Here is a 23,491-nt window from a genome sequence, read left to right on the forward strand (position 1 = left end):
TAAGAGGAATAACTATATTAAATATGTTCAGACTATGTATGAAAACGATATGTTAGGTTGTGATTTATGTCAGATGAAGGGGTAATGCGATTGAGGAAGGACAAACACAAATCTTATCAGGAGGTAGGTTGAGTACGTAAGTATATATGAATGAACATATACACCGTAGACTAGAAGGATATATATAATACAGGCTAATTAAATATGAGTATGAACATAATACAAACTACAGACTGGGAGAATATATTTTTTATAAGTCTACGAGTATTTGCTATTCTACTAATCTAAACCATAGAAAAGCCTTTCAGAAATCAGCAGTAAGAAGCAAAAAATCAATATTAAACCCAAACAAAATCCATTCAGAAACAGATAGATAACGATAAATAGACTTTTCAAAGAAAAGATTCACAAGGGTTAAGTTCACAAAAGAACTGTGATTATCCATAGGGGAATGTCTTAAATAACACTGTATTTGTAAAATGAAAACAGCCTCAGCAGAGAAAATAGAGAAGGGAGCAGAGAAACCTGATTGATCACATGCCATGGATAGCAATATAAAATCACAGTTACTCTCGAAAAAGGTTTGGCAGATTCTCATTAAACAAAAAAGTAACCATGTCATCTGGCAACTCCATTCTTGGACACTGATTCCAGAGTAACTGAAATTCATTTTCATGCTATAATTTGTAAATGAAATTCCCAGCAGCAATATTTCTAATAGCCCCAAACAGGAAAGAGCCTGAATTTCTTTCAACTGATGGCTAATAAGATAGTCAAATAGGCTGCCAAATATCTTACTTACTATGGAAGACTTTTAGGCAATCAAAAAAAGCAATCATTGTATGCTTTAAAAACTAGCTAAATTTCTAAGGATTATACAGGGAGAGAAGAGTCAAAGCCCAAATGCTACATACTATGTAATTCCATTTATATAGATGTATATACATATACCTGTATATATCCATCTATATTAATCATGTAAAAGGAGAACAGATGAGTGGTTGCTAAGGATCAAAGACAGAATGAGGAGGCAAGGGAGTGGTCACAAGAGCATATCCTGCAGCCATAGAAATAGAAAACTATTCTGAATATTGACTGTGATAGTGGCAGTATGACTCTACTTTAGGATAATATTGCACTCAATAAATAAACACACAAACACCATTTAGCTACAAATAAAGCTGATGAAATCTGACTAAGTCTGATGGATCATTGCAGATCAATATCCTGGTTGCGATATTCAGATTCACAAGATACTGGCATGCATGATAGCTTTACATTGTTTTATACAATTACACACAGATGTAAATTTACCTTCTAATAAAAGTAAACTAGATTTAGTTTGCAAGGCAAAACACTTCTCCACATATAGGAAGTGTCTTAAATGCAATAAAGGGGCATTTGGCAATAGGAGTGTTAATGTTTTTTAAATACTTAATCTTTGTCTGGTAAGATACTGGTAAACTAACAAGTATTTTAATCACAAAAGTGAGAAACTGGAAAATTAATTTAAAGGATCATGTAGCCTGACAATGCACTAAAGTTGAAAATATCAGATCTTTCAGTAAATAACTCATTGTTTGTCTTCTGAACATCCTGTGCAGAATTTGCATAGAACTCAATCAAATGTATCACTAGTAAGTACTCAAGCATTTACTGGCTGGTGTTATTCTGTATGTTCATTTTAACCGTCTCTCATTGTGCAATGTGAGGCCAGCTATAAGTCACAAAATAGGTCTGCCAGAATGTTATTTTCCAATAAAGAACTACACATACAGGGCATTTATTCTTTAAAGGTAAAAGCAATGTATTATAGTGTCCTTAAGACAAGAGTGGAAATTCTAAAGTGAAAATGCTTATGTTTTGTTTTTTCCATATGTTTATAATTGTGTGACACAATATTTACTCTATAGAATATCTTTAAAACAAACTATATGAAAGTAATGTCTACTACAGCATGCAATTTATTCCATCACTTTCAAGCCAAGAGGAAAGTGCATATTTTAAATCAAATAATTACCCTTTATAATAACGTTAAGTAAGTATTTAAATAAAAAATGAAAGCTATAACTTAAGGTGAACTAATGTCAAAACCTTAAAAATAGAAAAATACTCAAAATATTTATATCCCTCAAATACATCAAAGGGTAAGGATTTATTCCTGCATCTCTATACCTTCCTCACATATTAGCTAACAGAAATTAATTGGAAAATAAACTAGGGAGAGACCTTTCCACACAATATATTTATTAACTTTATAGAATGTAAGATGTAGAATGAGGGATTGGAGATGGTTTCATTGATAAAGTATTAGCCATAAAAGCACAAGGATATGAGTTTGGCCCTCGCCCAAGGGAAAGACCGAATGTGGCTGTGAGTGTTAGCCTGGGATGTGGAACAGAAGGCTTTACTCTGCAGCTGAAGGCTTTGGCTTGCTAAATCGGTAAGCTCCAGGATCTGTCTCGAAACAAGCTCTGAAATCACATACGTACAACTAATATTAAATAGACTTAGCATGTTGTAGGTATACATTTAAGAATATATACCAACACACACACACACACACACACACACACACACACACACACACACACACACGTAACAATAATTAAGGAAATAAAAGCCAAGAATTTAAGAGCTAGCTAGCAAGGTAGGTGGTATAGGAGGGGTTGAAGGGAGAAAATGATGTGAGGGTATTTTAATTTCAAAATTTTTAAATAAAAAAAATAAAATGCTACGAAAATATTCCAAAAAGTAGGATAAGTTTTACACACACCAATTCCTCCCCCCCACCCAAAAAGATGGAAAATAACAGAGGAAGATTTTTGATAACTGCTTGCTCTGGCCTATCTTCACATACACACACACACACATGCACACACACACACACTGTACACACAGCACAAACGAATATAAAATGTCAAATATTCCTTTATCCTATAACAAAAATAGTTTTTATACTAATATAAAAATAATCTGTGCAATAAAAAACAAACTTGAGAAAATTCTGTATAAACAAGAAATTAATGGCTCACTGTTTAGTTTTTTATTATTGTTCATCTTATAAGAAATCCCAGCATACAAGGGGAAAATGATAGATATTTGAAAAGAAAGAATTTCTGAATGAATTCTAGTGAAGAGATTAAAGTTTTTTTTTCCAGATAATCCTTCTGCTGTGCTCTTCCCAGAATAACATTCCATTTCAGTTCTCCAGGTATTTTATTTAATTTTATTTATTTATTTTTTTAAATTCTGGAGTGTGCTTTCAAAGCACTTCAGGCAGCAAGGCTATGAATATAGGAAGACAAGCTGAGTTCTAAAGTTGATTTTCATTTCATTTCTATCTAGTTTTACTCCGGTCCCACTAAGGAAAGGCTGGCCACATTGGATGAAATTCCTATAGGTATTATAGTAAATATTCACTGCATAAAACAAAATTCGGTCTCAGCCACTTCACTCTTGAGAACACTTTCTTACACTTTGGAGCATGTCAGAATCAGTTACTGACCACAAATCATAAGGAATGACACACATGCATTAGGAGACTCATCTTTACACTATAATCATGAATACACATGGAAATAACTACATATTCTTGAATAAAAATGTATAGCATTTTTTAGTCTTGGGTACAAAAAGCCTTTTTTTCCTGATAAAATGAGAAGAATCACTATCTACAATTCAGTTTTCTTTTTTACTGCCTTCGGCCTTTTATAGCTCATGCAGCCTTGGAGACCATGGTTAGTGGTACCCAAGTTGAGTATTACTTCAAGTGAAGGCTGCAGCAGTAAGAACAAGTGTGGGTAATAGCACATGATGACCTACTATTTCACAAACAGCGTAAAGACAGAGATTACTCTGGGAATGCGTTGCTATAGAAGAGATGGAAACTATGTTAGTAATCAAATCATTGCTCTGCAGATTCATCTGATGTAAAAATATCACCTCTTCAAAAGCTGTTTGGTGTTTAGAGCAAGCTTACTGAGTTCTATTTATTGACCTGCATCCCCTAAAGGGAGCCATCCTTTATGAAAGATGAGTATCTCGATCCCACAACCTGCACTCACACGGGGGTAGGCAATTATACTTGAGTGGTGATCAATTGACTGCGCAGAGAGAGACAAACATGAAAACTAAATTAGCTTGTTGCCAATTCTTGAACCTTTTAGGTAAAGAACTACACAGAAGCTGTTGTCTTCCATCTTTGAAGGTGCAAAAGTACTTCTGTCTTTTCTCTGAGTCTGCCCTGCCCTGCACCAGTCTCTGGTGCAGCCGGTTCCGTTTGCTTTTGGCTGTTTCCCCAATTGATGGAGGTCACTTTGAATTCAGAAACTGTTCTCCAGGAATCTGTCTACCTTGTCTCTTTCTCTTTCCTGGAACTGACTTCTGATTTGTAAACTTCCTTTCCAGCAGCTGTGAAATCGCTGACGACGTCCAAGAAGTCCAGTGTTTACAGACCATCTGTCACTGTTTTTTTAGCTGAAAAGTTAAGCCTACCAGTTAGTTAGTTTGGAGACACAAATAAGTTGGTCTTCCTGGGGATGGGAGCGAGCTAACTGTGTGTGTAAAAGTGTTTAAGTGGTGCTTTATTTTTTACAGTGTCAGGTAAAACTAGATGCCGAAGTTTTATCTGCATGTGACGTATGTGGAGCTCAATAAAACCAACAACAAAATATAGTTTCTGCTTAGTTATTGAAAAAGTGATAAGAGATTGATGCAGTCTACGAAAAGTGAAAGCGGTTGTGAATAGTTTTTTAAAAGGGCGATTTATTTTTATTTTACGGGTATGAGTGTTTGTCTGCATGTAAATATGAATATCACATGCACACCCATGCATATTTGGTTCCTCCAAAAGCCAGAAGAGGCCAAAAGACTCCCTGGACCTGGAGTTATAGGTAGTTGTAAGCCACCATGTCAGTGCCAAGAAACAAATCTGGGTCCTCTGGAAGATCAGAAGGTGCCCCTAACCACCGAGTCATCTCTCTAGCATGAATTTGGAATAATCTTCAAAGTGTGCTCGTTGGCCAATTTCTGATGGCATTTTTCTTGTTTGCTTCTAATATAACAATGGGTACACTTACTACTCAAATTGTTCAGGCAGAAATAAACAATTATAGAATTATGTGTTGTGATAAAATATTTCTCAAATGCTAATTTTGGTAGTAACAACAATGTTCCCAAACAATCAAAACCAAAGTAGCTGCCACAATTCAAAGACGGAAAAAAAAAAATTGAAATTAGGCTAAGAATAAAGTAGCTATCTAAAAATGCCCTTGCCTTAATCTGAATTCTGGTTATTACTTCCTCATACCTGTATACTTGCTGCAGAGATGAGATTCAGTTGTTTAGTAAAATATGAAAAAGATTTAAGGTTGAATTTTAACAAATGCATAGTGATCCAGAAAGTGCCCCTCCTTCAAGCCTTTTATTTCTGATGCAAGAAAGATGAACAGCAAATAGGGTTTTCATGCTCTATGTGGAACAATTCGGAGAAGTTGCTCTTAATGGTTATTTAGACAATGAGAACCTAAAACCTTGAGAAAAATAATCATTTTAAAAGGGTACTTTATTTTTTTCTTTATGAATTCCTGAAGATGGAGACCGATAACAATGACTTTTGAACGAGTGAACTTCAAATGGTAGGATAGTAAGCCCTGTCATCTCAATAGGCAGTTTTCCCACTGAACATATCATTTCTTTCCTTCTGGCAATGGAGTACGTGTTCTGGTATCGGGACACCTGGATGACACTGTACCCTGGGCTGTTCTGTGTGATGACTGTAACCGAGACTAGAAATCTAAGACAGATCAGTATGCTTTCAAACTGTGAAGCAGGAGACAGATCTGAGACAAGATGAAAGTCTGGATCTCTCTTGAATGCCTATTTATCATTCAGAGAAATATTTCAGACAGCATTTCTTCTTGACAGCAAGCTAACAAAAGTATTCTGATAAGCTCTTAAAATAACTTGATTGCTATTCTGCACTGTGCCTCACACTTTTGATTTTAATGTGCTTATATTTTTATTTGATCACCAAATTTGGAGGGCCCAAAATTTTGTGACTTAAAGTTTAATGATTCAATAAAATAAGAGAATATAATTCTTCCCCAGGAATCACAGAACAATAAACCTCAGTGTTCAGCCTCTCATTATTTATATGAGGATGATGAATATTCTGTTCATCCTAACCAGTTTTACCATAATAATTATTTTCTTTCACTCATCTTCCATTCTGGTTCTTTGTGATTCTATCTTGTTTGAACATAATAGTTTTTGGGTTCAAGGACATACATGACATTGGTAGTCTCACTTACAGATAATTAAGTCAGTGACCATCTAGCGTTTTTAGGATCCCTTCCAATTCAAAAAAATTTGAACAGGATATAAGTTTGATCCTTCTATTTAGGATCTAATTCTATATTAGTTCACTAATTTTCTCCCACATACTCTTCAATTATTTTATAATAAGCTATAATAAAAGTGTAAGAAGGTAGATTTTTATTAAGAACCTTCTAAATCCAGAGAAATGATCCAAAGATATTGTCTATCTTAAATCTTTTTTTTACTGCTTTTACTTTTCTTCATAACAAAGTAATAACTGTACCCTTTCTCCCCACCTACAAGAAGACAATGTGATCATTAACCATTTCAATTCTGTAGGCTTATGGTATGGAATAGATAGATAGTTTTTATATATTCAAGATGAAGTCATTTATTAAGAAAACAACTAATGCAATCTGCCCTACTCCCTTAAAATTGAATAAAATAACTAGCAAGTTCCTATTTTAAATATTTTATTTTCAACAATGAATGAAGTTTCAAGGTGTCAAAGAAGCAATATTTTGTTGAAAGTCAATAGCTCATTTGTCATTTTTTCTAAAGTCATAAATTGAACACCTGACATCTTGATTTATCACACTATGCACTTTTAATAGCCAACAAGTTTGCTATTAAATTTTAATCAACCTGCCTATTAAATTTCATTCAAATGGTTTGGAGATACTTCGGCTTCTTTTAATAGCTAATTCATTTGCTGGGAATCTATTACGATGGATTTCAATGACACATTTCCAAAGTAGAGAATGGCTTATTGTTAGTTTGATATAAAATGAAGGACCCTGTATGCCGAGTACCCTCTCCTTTAATACTGCAGTTCATACTTTGGGTTAGATCATGTCTCAGCCCTTTTATTTTGTCTTAATTAGTTATGTCCAGACCAGTCAGGCTTTCTGTACCCAATATTTAGAAGTCCATGGGTCAATGTGTGCATTAGGTCTACATCACAACACATCACTCGGACACTGTCAGAAGGGTTCTTATCAGGTCACATCCCCTGGAGCAACACAGTTGGTCAAATTCTTGCTGACACTTAGTGGAGTCAGACTTGCAATTGGGTAGCTCCTGTCACTGCCGTCTTCTGTAATCCACATTTCTAGACATGTCTCTGATCCTAAAACTTGTTTTCCTAAGCTGTTTTTCTGTTTTTTTTTGGTCTGTTTGTTCTGGTTTTATGTTTTGCCCTTGCTTCTAAATTAATGAATTTTATTTATTGACGTGTGGCTATCCTTATATAATCTGGGCATTAACCTCTTTCATATATGCTATCTGTGTTTTATTTTCACATTTTTCTTTTATATATACCATTTCTGTATTGTAAATAAAAAAAACTGTGCTTTCTTCTAAAGATTTTAAATTTCAGGGATTTTTTTCTCATTAGCTATTTTTTCCACATTATCAGATGCAATACAGTGAACATGTTGCTGATGAAGAAACTGATGCGTTATTTAGTGATGGCTTAAAAAACTAACAGGAAAAGCATTGCATCACAGAGTCTGGTGACTTGAGCCACCAGTGGTGGGATTGGAACTCAGAATTTTCCATAAAACTTGCTGATAGCAGAGGAAGTAGTGGCTCTGTAGATGTGATGAACCTATGGTCCTTTAGGGTCTTCCCTTTTGTTTTATTCGGTTTCAGTTAATTTCATTACCTCTGAGAGGAAATGTTAGTGGGTAGTCCTGACTGCCACTCACAATTCTTTTGGTTTGGACACCTCATTGATGAGCTAACAGGTGTTTCCTTCCGTGCCAGCCATTCACTTCTAAACCTCACGTTTTGTGGTCAAAGCTTGTATTTGCCTGTTCTATTTAGCTGCAAATTAGGATCGAACACTTAAAAAAGAGTCCACTGAGGCTGGAGTTAACAGAGTGACTTTTCTTAACCACAGAAAGCAGCAGAAAGCCTGAGTTCCTTCTGAATAAAAAATAACTTATTAAAAAAAAATCTGATTCTAGTATTTGTACATAGTGAACTGATTCATTTTCTGTAAGTAAAATTGTTGATAATCTGCAAATGGCATGTAGTTAATCTCAAAGATTTAACTTGAAATTGCATATTTTGCCAAATGAAACTTAGGAAACAGTGAACTTCTTAGTAACACAAAAGTTTACTAAAATCAAAAACATAAGACTTCCAGTATAACTCCCTTTTTTGGCATTTTAAACGTATTATGTAACATATAAAATCACTTGCAAAGGGTCCACTCTGAATGAAACTTGAACTATAAAACTAAAAGCAATACAATGCGTGAAATGTATATCTAAAAAAAAATATTCTGTCTTATATGTAGATATGTCAGTGTAGGCAGAGGCTACCAAACTAAAGAAGGGACAATGAGGGAGGGAAAGAGGTTTTGAAGGTGGGAGCTAAATGTGACAGGAACTCGGGGTGGCATGATACAAGGCACAGGTCATGGGTTAGATGAGGAAGTAATTAAATTAAAGGAAAACAATTCTTTTTGAAAATGGCTATAATGAAATCTGATATTGCATATGACAATTTGCAAAAGTATGGCTGACTTAAGAATTAAAGAGAGAGGAGAATTTTAATTCTTCAATTATAGAGGCTTGTGGTACATACTACCATAAACCCACTATGTTCTGTTTAGACTGAAAATCTAACAAAAAATACTGTTTCTACTTTTTTTTTTGGACAGGGTTTCTCTGTAGTTTCGAAGCGTGTCCTGGAACTAGTTCTTGTAGACCATGCTGGCCTTGAACTAACTCACAGATATCCACCTACCCTGCCTCCCGAGTGCTGGAATTAAAGGCGAGCACCACCACCACCTGACCTGCTTCTATTTCTTTAAAACAAAACTGATTCTCTTCCTTCACTCCTTATATCCTCTCTAATCTTTCTTAATGCACAAACGACCTCCTGTGGTTACACATTTTCTTTTCTAATACTGGGCAATGTATTATAAAGTAGCCACACTTTTAGGATGAAGAATTATGAAAAAAGATGATGAAAAAATTTATTATAGAATCTATTAAACATTTACTTGGTCTACTGGAAGTTAGACTGAGCTAGTGAAAATGTAAGCCTTTGTTTACAAAAAAGCCATTTTAATTGGATACAGTCTAATTATAGGCATAACAATTTATTCTTTTTCTAGTAAGTATTTTTTCCTAATCAGATGTCACCTTTCACACACGAATTTGTGATGTGCTAGAGTTAATCCCTGTTTACTTCAAAATTATGCCTAGTTCTCATTTTGAGTAATTAAAAATAAAGGTCCCTTAGAAATACATTCTTTTTTTTTTTTTTTTTTTTTGGTTTTTCGAGACAGGGTTTCTCTGTGGCTTTGGAGCCTGTCCTGGAACTAGCTCTGTAGACCAGGCTGGTCTCGAACTCACAGAGATCCGCCTGCCTCTGCCTCCCGAGTGCTGGGATTAAAGGCGTGCGCCACCATCGCCCGGCCTAGAAATACATTCTTGAAAGAAATATATTTATTGCAATCTGTGGTAGGCAGAAGCTTCTGGAAGAAAGTAGGTCTGGGACCATGCTCTGCTCTGGCTGTTGCCTGTCTTCTGTTTCTAGGTGTCCTGCGGTAAACCGCTTAACCCTTTGTCATGTCCTCCCACAATGTTGATGTCTGTCAGGGATTGAAATCAATGGAGCCAGTTTACTTTGAATGGCAACCTCCAAAACCATAAACCCAAACCCATCTCTACTGTTCCTTTGGATGTTGCACCATAACAATGAAAAGTTACCACAGAATTTATGGGTGTGTTGTTTCCTTTAAATAAAAGAATGCCTCCATTTCCTATGTGAATTCTCCACATAGCTAAAAAAAAAAAATGCTTAAGACAAACAAAAAACTCATACTATGCCTTTAGAAAATTCTGTTAAATGCAGTAACGTTTCAAATGTAAGTAAAGAGGCTATGCGGCACTTATATTAACAACTTAGCAAACTTTGGTGGGATTTTAGTACAGGAGAGAAAGGGATAATGCTACCGGTAAGCTGAGTAGCCACTGGTAGAGAATTCCCCTCATAATGGGTCTATGAACGCTTTAAGTAATATGATAATCACAACAAATACAAACTGCTCGCTATTGTACACTTTCTCCAGGGGACCGGATTATATGAAGGAGCTATATTATAGGGCGAAGGTGAAGAAGAGGGGAAAGGGTGCTGAGGAATTGCTCAGAATCACGCTCTCTCTTGCTTCTGCCAGGAAGTTAAAACAGGTAGTTTTACTCCTGTCTGAAATGGGTCTGTGATGTATTGCCTTTGGCCAGTGGAGGGGTGTTCACCTCTGGCTTCCTTAAGCTAGGAATCAGAGTAATACTAGGACTCCTTCGTTTGACTCAGTGTCTCACCTTTAAAATCTGTAGTTTTGCTGCACTTGATTATTTTTATAACAGAAAATTGCTTTCTAACAGAGAATCCTTTATTTTATTGTACACTTTTAGGTTCTTATTGATGACATACACAAAGGAAGAAACTGACATAGAAAGTCCTTGTCCCCATAGTAATAGAAATGACAAAAATCCTAAAATAAATATAATAGTAGAGTTATGCCCCAGAATACTCATTTGCTCCTTATAATGCTTAGTGTGTTAAGCATTCTGTTCTGATTTATGAAGCTATGCTACCCACTATAAGCAGATTATTAAATCGTTTTGCAAACTTCAAAAGTCGATGTCAGATTATATTAGTAGCTGGTTAATATTTACAGTGAGTGATTTTATAATCCCTCGGAACAGCAAGGCTTTGGGGCACTATCACTTATTTTATGCACATAAATCAAATCATATTTACTGATATTAATAAAGTGCACTGAGTGCATGTGTTGTTTTACCCTAGTAACTTTAATTTATATAAATCATTAATCACAGTCAAACACCCCTTACATTTGTTCATTTGCATTTACTTTAAAAGTATAAAAACAAAATATGTTTAGAAGCCTGCATATTAATGAGGTAGCAGGTGATTTATTGTGAAGCTGCTTCTGCTCCCATGGCCAGCCTCCTGAGAAAGACAATAGGGGCTCTGAGAAGACATCAGTTAAAGACAGGTCGAGTCACTTCCCTGCTCTGCTACAAAATGGTTATTTAGCAGGGCTAGCTGAATTGAAGTAGTGTTCCCTAAGCTCCTAGGTGGTAGTGTAGGGCTTGGAAGTAAACAGGAGACAGTATTTGCCTCTATCATGGGATAAGAAAGGAAGAGATACATTATCTTTACTTGGTTGATACTAAAATGTAGCTCTAAAACCAAATACAGAGTAGGAATAGCTAGATGTAATTTACATTTTTTTTAGAATTTAGAACAGACTATTCAGCATAATTATTGACTTGTTTATTTACTATTTATTTATTTATGTATTTGCTGGCTAGCCTCAAGCTAGTATCCTTTTAGGTAAATTATCACATTTTACTGGCATTTATGGAGCTGACTCATTCACCCCATCATTTTCTGGGTAATAAAAAGGAAAAGAAACCCTGAGCAATAAGCAGGGAATTTTAAAGTCTGGTTCCTTGAGACACTGGCAAGAATTAGTTTTCATTCCATTTAGATACTTATTCCATGGACTGTGAGAGAAGAATCCCTTTGCCAGAAGTCACTGAATTAAATGGTGTAATTCTTAGAACTACCATGAGAGGTAACAGAATTAGTACTTGCAAATGTCTCCCTGGTGGCAATTGTTCCCCCATTTCGCCAGCAAATGCTGCTAGCAGGTCAGTCCAGGTTTGAACAGGCTTGTAGCTATGTTCTTACAAATCTATGAATATAAACAGGGTGTTATGGGACATCATAGATTTACTGACTACATACATGTATTAAGAATGTGTGCTGATTGATACAACTCTGGACCCCCAAAAGAAGAATCTATATGCAAGTGCTACACATGTAAACTGCATTCTTTCCACATGAAACAATTCAATATGGCTTCAATAACTATAGCTCTCTGCTCAGGTCTCCACATAAAACATTTAGTTCTTATTAACTTGTGGGGTAGGTTGACAAAACTGAGGTATAAAAAATAAGGGAGAAATAGGAACCTAGGACACTAGCCAAGTCATTTCTCTGTAAGGGAAAAAAAAAAGTCTTTTTCTTTCTAATTCAGAAGAACCTTGCTTTTGAAATTACTATTGGCCAGGGTTAGGCTTGGGGGCCCCATCACATTGAAGGAGGCAGCTTGAAGATCTTGGTTATAAAGAAAAATGTTTGAACTCAATTAAATAAACAGAAGAAAAACTAAGTGTAATGAGAGTTCCAAAGCAGAGATGGGAAGCAGGAGGTATGAATAAGAAGATGACTACACTCCCTTCCTACTAGTGCCAGCCTACAAGGGTGAAGAGCAGTTCTATTTCTTTGGAAATAGCCATGGCAGAAGCTGGGGATGAACAGTGTCTCGTAGCCTTCCAAAACAAAATAGTAAATATTTAAGCAAAGCAGTAAGCAAAGCCTCTAGCTGCCAATCAAGTCTGTGGAAACGCTGGCCTCTCTTAGAGTTACACTTGGCTGGACCCCTATGCCCACCATACAGCTTGTCTAAAGGTTCCTCTCCCAGCTGGGATAGTGCCATGAGAAATGTTACTTTCGTAGTGACACAGGCTGTAAGAATCACAGATTTGCCTGGGTGTGGAACACAATGCTGAGCACATGGCGAAGAGAAGAAAGAAAGAAATTTTGAGATTTTTTTTAGGGAATATTTATGGGAAAAAAGTCATGAATACAGATAGTTGAAATACATACCTACATGAACATTATAAAAAGACCGGTGGCCAAACAATAGCCTTTCAAAGTTAAGACTTTACATGGAAAATTAGCAATACAATTTTTAGGCTTTTATTTAACACCTAGAAATAAAGTCCAAATAGCAATCAAGTTTGTTATACTGGGAAATTTAAAAAGATCATCTGATATAGTCAATATATACAATGCAACAAGTTGATTAAGAAAAGACCATCTCAGATGGAAAAACAAGGAAATTAACAAAACCCAAACACCAACCAAAAATAGTAAAAATGTCTCTGCTCTATATGACAGACTCCTCATTCGTAACAGATCCTAAATTACTGTGATTGTTTTAAAGAATATAGGATAAGACATGTAAATTTATAAAATGACACTCCTCTGACATAATGTGCAGTAATATGATTTGAAAGAAAACCTAAGGTAAAATTAAAAAAAAAAAACATAGCTTGTAGTTTCCAAAGTTCAGTACTCTTAAAACAAAAAATAAATAAATAAATGTGCAAATCTAAGTAAGATATGGATTTAAAATTTTTAAATTTTACAGCTGGATCTAAGAATGAGTGGGAGGTTAGAATATATGAAGATGCAAAGATGTAGTATCTATGATGCTTATTTTAATGGTAGAGGATAGAATCTGTAGAGTACACAGATGTGATTTACTATATTGCTGAGGTGACTGACGTGTTTATCTGGAAATATGAATCTTGGATGTCACATACCTAAATATGTTACACACGCCTGAATGCAGGGAAGATATGATCCTGGGGAATAAGACAAGATTAAAGAAGGAGGTTAAAGACTATCTTTAGATATAGAAAAAGAAGAAATAAAATTTCAAATTATTCTAATAATTTGGGGATTTAAAAAAAAAATAATGGATGAACTGGTGAAGGTCATCCACGGCTCTGTTTCTAGTGCAGATGCTATTTGGTAGTTGTTGAATATGGGGGCGAGGGAGAGCCACTTCTCTTTAACAGTGTGACCTCTTGAAGGTCGTTTCATGCCCTTAAGGATAATCCCATACCCATGAGCATATGATCAGTATTAACTGGAGTCTGTAAATTAAAATAATAAAAATAAATAAATAAATAAATAATCGAAAGACATAAACTTAAGGGAAGATGTGACAGGTGGTCCTGGAGAGAGGTGGGAGGGGAATGAGGGATCTGATTGAGATTCATCGTTTACATGCATGGAAATTCAAAGAAAAAAAGTAGATGAAAATAAACTGAAGAATTCCTCAGTTGGGATATTTTTGGGGGGTGTCACAGGAAAATTAATACAGGAAATGAAGAAAAGCCCTGTGACTTCCAGCACCACTAACATTGTGATTTAAAGGAAGACTATATACCTTGAAAAAGATCACAACCCAAACACATGCCAAATCCAACACTCATGTTCACCCTTTCCCCTAGCTCATTACCAAAGTAACTTATTCATGTTATAAAAATTTTAGACTCTGCAATTAACAGCTTCATTAAATATCTTCAGAATAAGAATGTTAATGAATAGACTAACATATAAAATCAGCCAATACAAAATATATTTATTTTTAATTTATTTTGAATTGGCCCAGTCATGCTTAGATCACTGCATTCAAAATTGATGAAATTTGAGGGAACTGGCGAGAAATAAAAATTGATATTATGTAACGGGTTTGACTATGTGTTTGATTTTAATGTCACAAAAATAGCTCAGTAAAGCATTTATTACTAAACTTACATAGTATAGTGTCTTTACACTAAATCTGATCACATCACTAGCAAAAAAAAATAATTACCATAGTGTGTCTGTCCTCACAATAGGTCAAAAGACTACATATCCTTAAAATCCTATTGTCTCAGCTTTTCTAAACAAAAATTCTCTCATGGCTGCGGTGATCTCTGGGCTCTAGATACTTTGTCAGGATCTTACTGGAAAAGCTAGTTTTCTTTATAGGATCAAAACCGCTACGAATGGCATCATTCAACAGCAAAGAACATTGGTCATACAGGCAGCAAATTAATGTCAAGGTCATGAGGCATGAGTGATGACTTATGAAAGAAAGTGAGGGAATACTGAGATTTCCACACATTCTCATGAAGAAAACATGGGAGGGACTTTCTAAGTGGGCAGAAGCTAGCAAATAAAAAGTTGAGAATGAACAAAGTAAGAATGGAGCTGTTCCATTTTAAAACCTTTTCTTGGGTTTGGATGAATGTTCCCACTCTTTTCCCTTGTTGTAATGTAATACAGGTGATTTGAAGTCATCACTGATTACAGTTGCTGTTTCAATGACTCAAACACATCCAAACCTCAACAAGGTTAGTGTAAACCATGCATATTGGCATCAAGCTCAACTCGCATACCATTTGTCCTACCACATTATTCGTAACTATATGAGTACGAAACCGTTTATATGAGGCTATCTGGAGCAACATCTGAGTTCATAATGATAAAGCAAAACAGCTGCATAATCTGCCTCTAAGTAGCATTGCAAAGCTGGCTGAGAAGAGACTGATCAACTTGTTTGACATTAAGACAAGAACAATGGTAGTATCAAAAGTACTTTATTTCATAAAACTGAGAGCTTCAGGGATAAAACTGTGATGTAAGTGCTTTCTGACACTCACTTCAAACTGTATTCACTCATTTCTATGGCAGGCCAGTTATTTCTCGTCTCCCTCTTCTCTCTTTCTCCTCCTCCCTCTCTCTGTCTCTCTCTCTCTCACACACACATACACACTGACATGCACACTCACGTGCACATATAAACATAAGAGAGAAACAGAGAAACAGAGAGAGATACATATAGATTGATTTTTCACAAACAAAATGGCAAATTATGTTAACTTGATTTCAAAGCCTAAATGGTGATTTTGGAGCATCTCATCCACGAGTATTATATGAACACCCCCTCCCCATTCATAAAACATTATAAGCGTCTTTTTCACTCTAGAGCTTTAAACATCCAAGATTATCTGGATATATGTCTTGATACTGAGGTTACATTAATTTTATCTTATCTTGCCTCAACTATGTATTAGACAGTATATTTTACTTCCACAAAGATGATGAAATCACCTTATACCTGGGACAATTGGAACTCTATGATGCTTAGCAGACTATATAACCATATAATTGCCCATCTTGACTGCTTCCTGTGAGGCCTAACAACTCACCAGTTTATAAGAGTGGCAGATGATTAGAAAAAGAAGTTTCTCGTTCTATAATTTCTCTCATAAAAGATTTCCTGAGAATTCAGTACTAAAAATAATCTACAAATAATGGAATAGAATGCTGCACTCACCAATGCTCAAACCCTTAACAATATTTCCAGTACAAAGAACATATATATGTAGCAATGCATTTAAGACGTTCCTACATTCTTCAGAAAAGCAAGAACTATGAAACATCATTCCTAACTACCTCTGTTGAGTGACGCAGAGCTGTTTATGTCTCCAGTGATGAAGGATGACTCCGACTGCTTTCGGACAGTATCATTCCACATTCTCCGAATTCGGCTCTGTATTGAGAAGGAAGAAGGAGGCAGACTCGTGAGAAAGTGACTTTCCGCACACGTTCTAAAGTTTCTTTGAAAGCCATATGAGGTCTCTGGTCCTAGCATCCAGCAAAGAAACATTTCTCTACACTTGCAAAGCAGTGGCATGAGAACATCAGGAACGAAATTAGTGATGCTATTTTCTTGTTATTAGCCATTTTTATTGATGCCCAGGCCATAACAATTAAAACTTGGACAATGAAAAAGGCAAAGTACTATACCAGCATAACAACATTAAACACACACAGATGTGTACTTTAGAAAACTTTAGTTTCAAATGTAAAGCAAATGAAAAAATTCAGACTCTCATAAGAGTGTGGTAACAAAAGAACACAGAATACTATTGAAATGCTACTAAAGGTACATTTTCCAGAGGTTTTTCAAGGAAACCAATGACACTTCAGAGATTACATACCTCCTGGCTTTTCTTTTGAGGAGTTAAAGTAGGTATCTCAGCTGTATTCATTACTTCACAGTAGGAAGCTTTTAGAGATACCTGAAAAGTCTTCCATTATGATTTTTATTTCGAAATTCAAATATCTAACATGCAGATCACTCACAAAGGAAGTTTTAGTCTGGGGGAGAAGTTTTCTCTTTTACTGTGTTTTGCTATTTTATTAAATTAGTGGTCAAAACATATTGATCTTCTGAGGAGGAAACAACATACTTCCAGAGGCTGTTCCAGATAGAAACGGCTTAATAAGAAACGTTGGTGCTACTAATAGTGGCCTCAAACTCACAAGCTAGCCATGTTCCTGCTAGTTTGAATAGTAACAGTGATTAGTCTTAGAATATCTGACAATTGTGTAGGTCTTAAAATTCGGTGAGAAGTATTCAGCCATGTTGGTATATAACACTAATCTGAGAGAATAATGGAGTGCAGACACATGCATATACAGCAAAACTCAACATCTTTGACGACATCAGGGCATATCTTAGAATATGGAGGTGAAAGAAACAATTGCATAATACTCATACAATAAGATATCACTTTACTTAAAGGGATAACAAAGGACAAAATGTAGAAGAAGAAGAGACAATGATAATAAGGCAATGAAATAAATTCAGATTTGGTGAAAGACATAAAGATGGTTTAGGGAGATGTCACTCCGGGGAGAAACACACTGGGGACACTTTGTTTCCCATTCTAAATGTTGGATCAAAGGGAGTTCATTCATTTAATATGCCTCAAAGCTTCATATTTATTTTGCACATCCTTTTCTTTTTAAAAAGTTATATCTTAAAAAGTAAATACATCCAAATACAATATAATAAATCAGGAAAGATAAATAACAAAGGTATCACAGGTTGATCAAAGTGAGTAGAACATTCTCTTGTTGCATAGTATAAAATCACCCTGCATATAGTCCTATAAATTGATGTTTAACCAGATTCCCATATTATTAATATTTTTGTAAGTTATAGTCAGCAGAAAGTAAGAAAATGATACCTGGAGGTGAGGAGGCCTCTGACTCTTGGTTATGACAGCCACACCCCTCCAAAACTACAGTTACTATATAATATTTATTACATATGGACAATATCTTATCTCTTCATCCCTTCAGCTTTTCAAAATAATCAAAATAAAATCTAAATTTGCATACACTCACCAGCACATTGGGATGCATCACCTGTGCTCTCCTATGGCTTTATCTTTCATGGCTCCTCAGAACGTCAGGTTTCCCCAATCTTTCCGAGAATTTTGGTAACTACCTAATTATATTCTTTCTTTTCCTGAATTTGCCAGTTTCCTTGGCCTCAAGTTTTCTCCCAACATGAACTATGCTTTCCTAAAATCCCTTCTCTGATAAAGAATACTGTTTAGACGTTGACATAAATAACCACCTCAAAAGAGACCTTTCTCCACGACTGGAACTGTGAAACATCTGGGGACTTCACATAACTTATTTCTCTCCCCAGCAGCTTTCAACCTTGAATTGCATTGCGGTCTGTCTGCTAATAAATTCTTTTTTTAAATTTATTTATTTATTATGTATACAATATTCTGTCTGTGCAGGCCAGAAGAGGGCACCAAACCTCATTACAGATGGTTGTGAGCCACCATGTGGTTGCTGGGAATTGAACTCAGGACCTTTGGAAGAGCAGGCAATGCTCTTAACCTCTGAGCCATCTCTCCAGCCCCCCTGCTAATAAATTCTTGACTATCAACATGAGAATTAACGTCCTAGATTATAAGGGAAGTTATCTTTAAGTCATTTTATCCCAAGAGTTTAACAGATTTATGTCATTATACAGGATGCACTTAGTAATCCAAATTCAAAATTAAAATACATAGAAATTATTATTTTAGAGGTTCTTTGATGTGATATTTATTTCTAGGCCCAATTTTTTTTATAATGGTGAAGATTTTGACGTTTTCTTACAAAAAGTCACAATTAGTATTAAAACATTTATTTGCTTTTAAAAGAATTTTTGAGACTAACTTTTATTTTACGGGAGTTTTGCTTGCATGAATGTCTGTGCACCACATGTATGCAGTGTCTGCAGAGACCAGTAGTGGAAATTAGAACCCTGGGAACTGGAGTTACAGGAGGCTGTTACATGCCATGTTGATGCATGGACTCAAACTCAGAGAAGCAGTGAGTGCACCTAACTCATGAGTCCTATCTCCACCCCTATTTTTTTCATTGTACTCTGACAGAATGTATCTATCACTTATGTAGGGACATATTGTCACCACTAACAAAAATTAGCTTTATACGATATACAAAAATAATATAGAGCTATGTCATAAACTGCAACGGTGAAGAAAGTATACAACTTGAAATATATGTGACATTATACCCTGTACGAGGGACACTAATAAATCACAGCAGCCACCAATTTATTGAACACCTATGACTAGTCTAATACGTTAGCTTTATCATGACAGCATAAGAAAACTACTACTGCTACCATTTTACACATGGGAAAGCAGAGAAAATCATATTCAAACTTTCTTCTGGGACTCGCTGAATGTGGCTGACAATGAGGGCTGACTGAGAAGCCAATGATAATGACACTGGATTTTGATTCTACTGCATGTACTGGCTTTTTGGGAGCCTAGTCTGTTTGGATGCTCACCTTCCTAGACCTAGATGGAGGGGGGGGCTTGGACTTCCCACAGGGCAGGGCACCCTGACTTCTCTTAGGACTGGAGAGTGAGGGGGAGGGGGAGTAGGGGGAGTGTGAGGGAAATAGGAGGATGGGAGGAAGTGGAAATTTTTAATAAATAAGCAAATAAAAATTTAAAAATATATAAAAAAATAAATAAAACTTTCTTCTGACTTGTAATGCTGAGAAAAAAGAATCCCAATTTGTGGACCACATAATGAGATACTATATAATAAAAGGAAAAGAACAATATAAGAAGTTCATTTTTTAAAAATCACGGCTGGTAAAGGGTAAGCTTGGGGTTTAAAGCATAGCATTCTCATCCGAAAATTTTACTGAACTGCATTACCTGGTCATATTTTTCAAAGGTATTGGCAAATACCACACCAGTCTTCTGTAACTCAAGTAAAATTCTTGTACATTATAATTTTATAATGATATTATCAGTAAAATGACTATAGAGTGATCAGTAATGACGAAGTAAAGCTGAGTGCAGGCTGAGTCCAATCAGGCTGGCCAATATGCAGATTCTCAGTCATTTTAATTTCAAAGTGATTCAAACTGCTACTACAAAAGCAGGAGGGGCAGAAGTTATTTGGTAGAATAAAACGGGGGATGTTGCTCGAAGCATCTTCCTGGTTTGCTTATTCTTCTCATGTGTCTGATGAAGACTGAATATTCCAAACACACAAATCTCTGCTCACCTAAGTGAGCACATCTCTCAGTCCTTAATTTGTAACTCTGAAACCCCAGAAAGTTATGAAAGTAGCAGGTTACATTTAAAGTGCTAATGACTACACAGCATGTTTGGACTAAGTTTTACGATTTGTGGTTATTAAGATATTTAAGATAGTCTGATACACTTTGAAAGTTATAAGGTCTTGTTAAAATTTAGTGAGGAATACATTAGATTGATATTAGATGTCATGTTTTATTTGCCAAATAAAAGTCCATTAAGTTAGAAGATAGTGTTTTATGGCCCACTTTGATTTATGAGTTCCAGTGCTAGCTAGGTCTTTGGAGCTGTAGTCAGATGATGTGGTTAAAATAACCAGATGTGTTTATTTGCAAATGATTTTTAAAAGGCAAAAGGAACTGCTGATGTAAACTTAATTCATTAAGCTTTTGTAAATAAATCCAACGATAAAGATTTTTTCTGGAATTGCATATTGGAGGTCCATTGCTTGCCCATCATGCATGCGCAACAGAACTGATCTGACATATAGCATTACAAAACATTGAAACTGTACTTATCTCCTCAATTCAAGTCTTCCCCAGAACAATCTAAACATTATCATATTTGCTACTAAACCATGGAGGATTAGTACGCTAGTTCCAATTTAAATTCTCTCATGACCCACACAATCATTGCAGCCCTGGTAAATGGCAAACACTTTACCTAAAAGAGTATAGTGTTCTTTGAGATCATTTAACAATGTTTCCTACTGGATTGGTGGTGGTGGGGGTAATAGCATAGACGATTTATGCCAAAGATGGTTTAGTGGTATTCTTAAATGCACTGGATCATTCAGTTTTCAAAGACATAACATTGTGCGAACTGCATTTTTTTCCCTAAGCATGCTGCTGTTTGAAACTTTTTCTTTTACGTTTTAACTTCATGCATATGGGTGTTTTGGCTGCATATACACCAGTACACCACATGTATTCAGTTCCTGCAGGGGCCAGAATGGGTTTTAGATCCTTTAAGACATGCACCACATATGGAAGCTAGGAATCAAACTTTCAGGAAAAGCAGCCAGTGCTCTTAACAGGTGAACAATCTTTCCACTCCTATATATCATTTACATATGTTTTTTTATAGTATGCAGCTGAGAATTATTGTATCCATTTAAATATCTAAGACATTTGTGAATCATGAGTATAAAATAGAACTTTCTGAAAATTTCAGTTCTAGTAGCAAATCTCTTTCTGTCTGCTGTAGCCATTCTTATGTCATTAATAATTACGTGGTTTTAGACTGTATATTTCACAATCTAAATCTAAACATCTTTATTTCAATTTTTCATTTGAGAGTTCCATGCATGTATACAATGTATTTTAATTAGATCTGTTTTCTACTCCCTGTTCCAACTTCTCCTAGACCTCCCACCGTCATATTCTCGTTTTGCTGTTGTTTTCTGTTTGTTTTCCTTGTGATCCCCTGGGTCGAATTAGTGCTGCCCTTCACTCAAATGGGTCTTGGACTATTTAGTGGAGCATGGGCCACATACAAGAGTCCCCATCCTTGAAGTAAACTGACTTTCTCTTCCACATCAGCCACTATCTGCGGATGGACACAAGTTGGAGAGGAGTCTTATAAGCTTCACCCAAATTCTGTAGATTCCATAATTTTTGTATAATTTTTATTCCTCCTGTTTCCTGACAGTCACACTGAAACAAAACTCTTGATGTGACAAACATAAGTGATGGGGTGATCAGAAAGTGACCAAAGGAAAGATTATTTCACCTCAAGGAGCCAGCTGTATTATTTACCTGTGAGCCTGTGGAGTACCGTCCTGGAGTTCGAGAACCAGATGTTTTCCCTGAGCCAATCGAACTCTCCGTGCTTTTCCCACTACAGCAATGCGTGCGCAAGCATTTCCCATATTCTTTCCGTACCTAGCCAATGAAATGTTAACTTCTATTAGAGCTTCATCCATTTCAGCTAAGAAATAAGATATAATGTGTATATGAGCTTTTATTTTCAAGAACATACTTCCTAACTCCACAGAAACAAAAACTGTTTATCATCATATTATAGTATGAAAATAGTAAAATTCATGTTGACAATCTTAAATCTCATGCTATTGTAATCTTTGTAAATACACTGTATCGGTAACACCAGTAGTATTACCTCGTAATTCAAAGACATTGTATTTGAAACTTTCAAGACAGTGTTTTAGACTTATTAATTTTAGAGTTTGACTTATTGGTATTTTACTTAATGGTATTTTAACTATTGTTTTTTAAATAAAGAAAAAAATCAGTGAGAAAGTTGAAAAGAGTGAGGTAGAGAAGCCAAGAGAGCAAAGAGAAAAAAGATTTAATATTTAAAGACAGAAAATGGAACTGTGCTGAGCTAAGCATGTCATTTAAATCTATATTTCTTGCTCATTTTTCTTCTAAGATTAAAATTTCAAGAAAGCATAAAACATTTGAAATATTTTAATATACTTCCATAAAATTGTTTTAATAATTACACAGAAATACAGCTACTCTTTTATTTTTAAACAGCCCTGCAGAATAAATTCTTAATTTATAAAAGTACTGAGGAAATAAAGATCAACATCTATAATTTGTGTTTTCAAAGTTGGGGATATATCAAGAATTTTTGGACATGTTTAAATTTTTATTACTATAGATTTAACTGAACAAAACATGAAAATAATTGATATTTCTACTTGTCAAAAATAACACAACAAAGGGACACCTTATTATACTTATTTTACACATATATGTTCACATGATGTGATATTTGTACATAATTGTTAATCCTTTATGTAAACAATTTTACTGAGTACATAATTTCTACTTTTTATAACAATGTAGCATTCCAGTGTAATATCGTTGAAAATAAAAAATTAAATATATGATTTTAAAGAAAAATTATTTAGATTCAAACTATATTCTGGTTTCTTTTAAGAACTCACTTTGTTTGAATAGTTATTATCTAATAGGAATGGTATGATAGCTAATCTCATGGTCAGTGTGAATAGATTTAAAGTCATGAGAACACACCAGAGATGCATCTATAGGATTCTTTCCTGAGAGGTTTGACTGAGGAGTGATGAA

The 23,491-nt window shown here is 35.2% G+C and overlaps 1 protein-coding gene across 20 annotated transcripts in view; it reads right to left on the reverse strand.

Moving 5' to 3' along the window:
• Positions 1-23,491, reverse strand: part of Adgrl3 (adhesion G protein-coupled receptor L3) — a 745,864-nt gene that overhangs the window by 36,088 nt on the left and 686,285 nt on the right. For 19 of the 20 annotated variants that reach the window (XM_026785275.1, XM_026785272.1, XM_026785262.1 and 16 more), the window contains 2 exons: positions 22,193-22,318; positions 16,453-16,549 (listed from right to left, as the gene is read on the reverse strand). In XM_026785275.1, coding sequence (XP_026641076.1) covers positions 16,453-16,549; positions 22,193-22,318 — 223 coding nt within the window. Of the gene's footprint in view, positions 1-13,763; positions 13,806-16,452; positions 16,550-22,192; positions 22,319-23,491 lie in introns of all 20 variants that reach the window. The other variant, XM_026785271.1, reaches the window with a different exon arrangement.

The sequence above is a fragment of the Microtus ochrogaster genome, linkage group LG1 (genome assembly GCF_000317375.1).
Source record: "Microtus ochrogaster isolate Prairie Vole_2 linkage group LG1, MicOch1.0, whole genome shotgun sequence".
Taxonomy (NCBI): Eukaryota; Metazoa; Chordata; class Mammalia; order Rodentia; family Cricetidae; genus Microtus; species Microtus ochrogaster.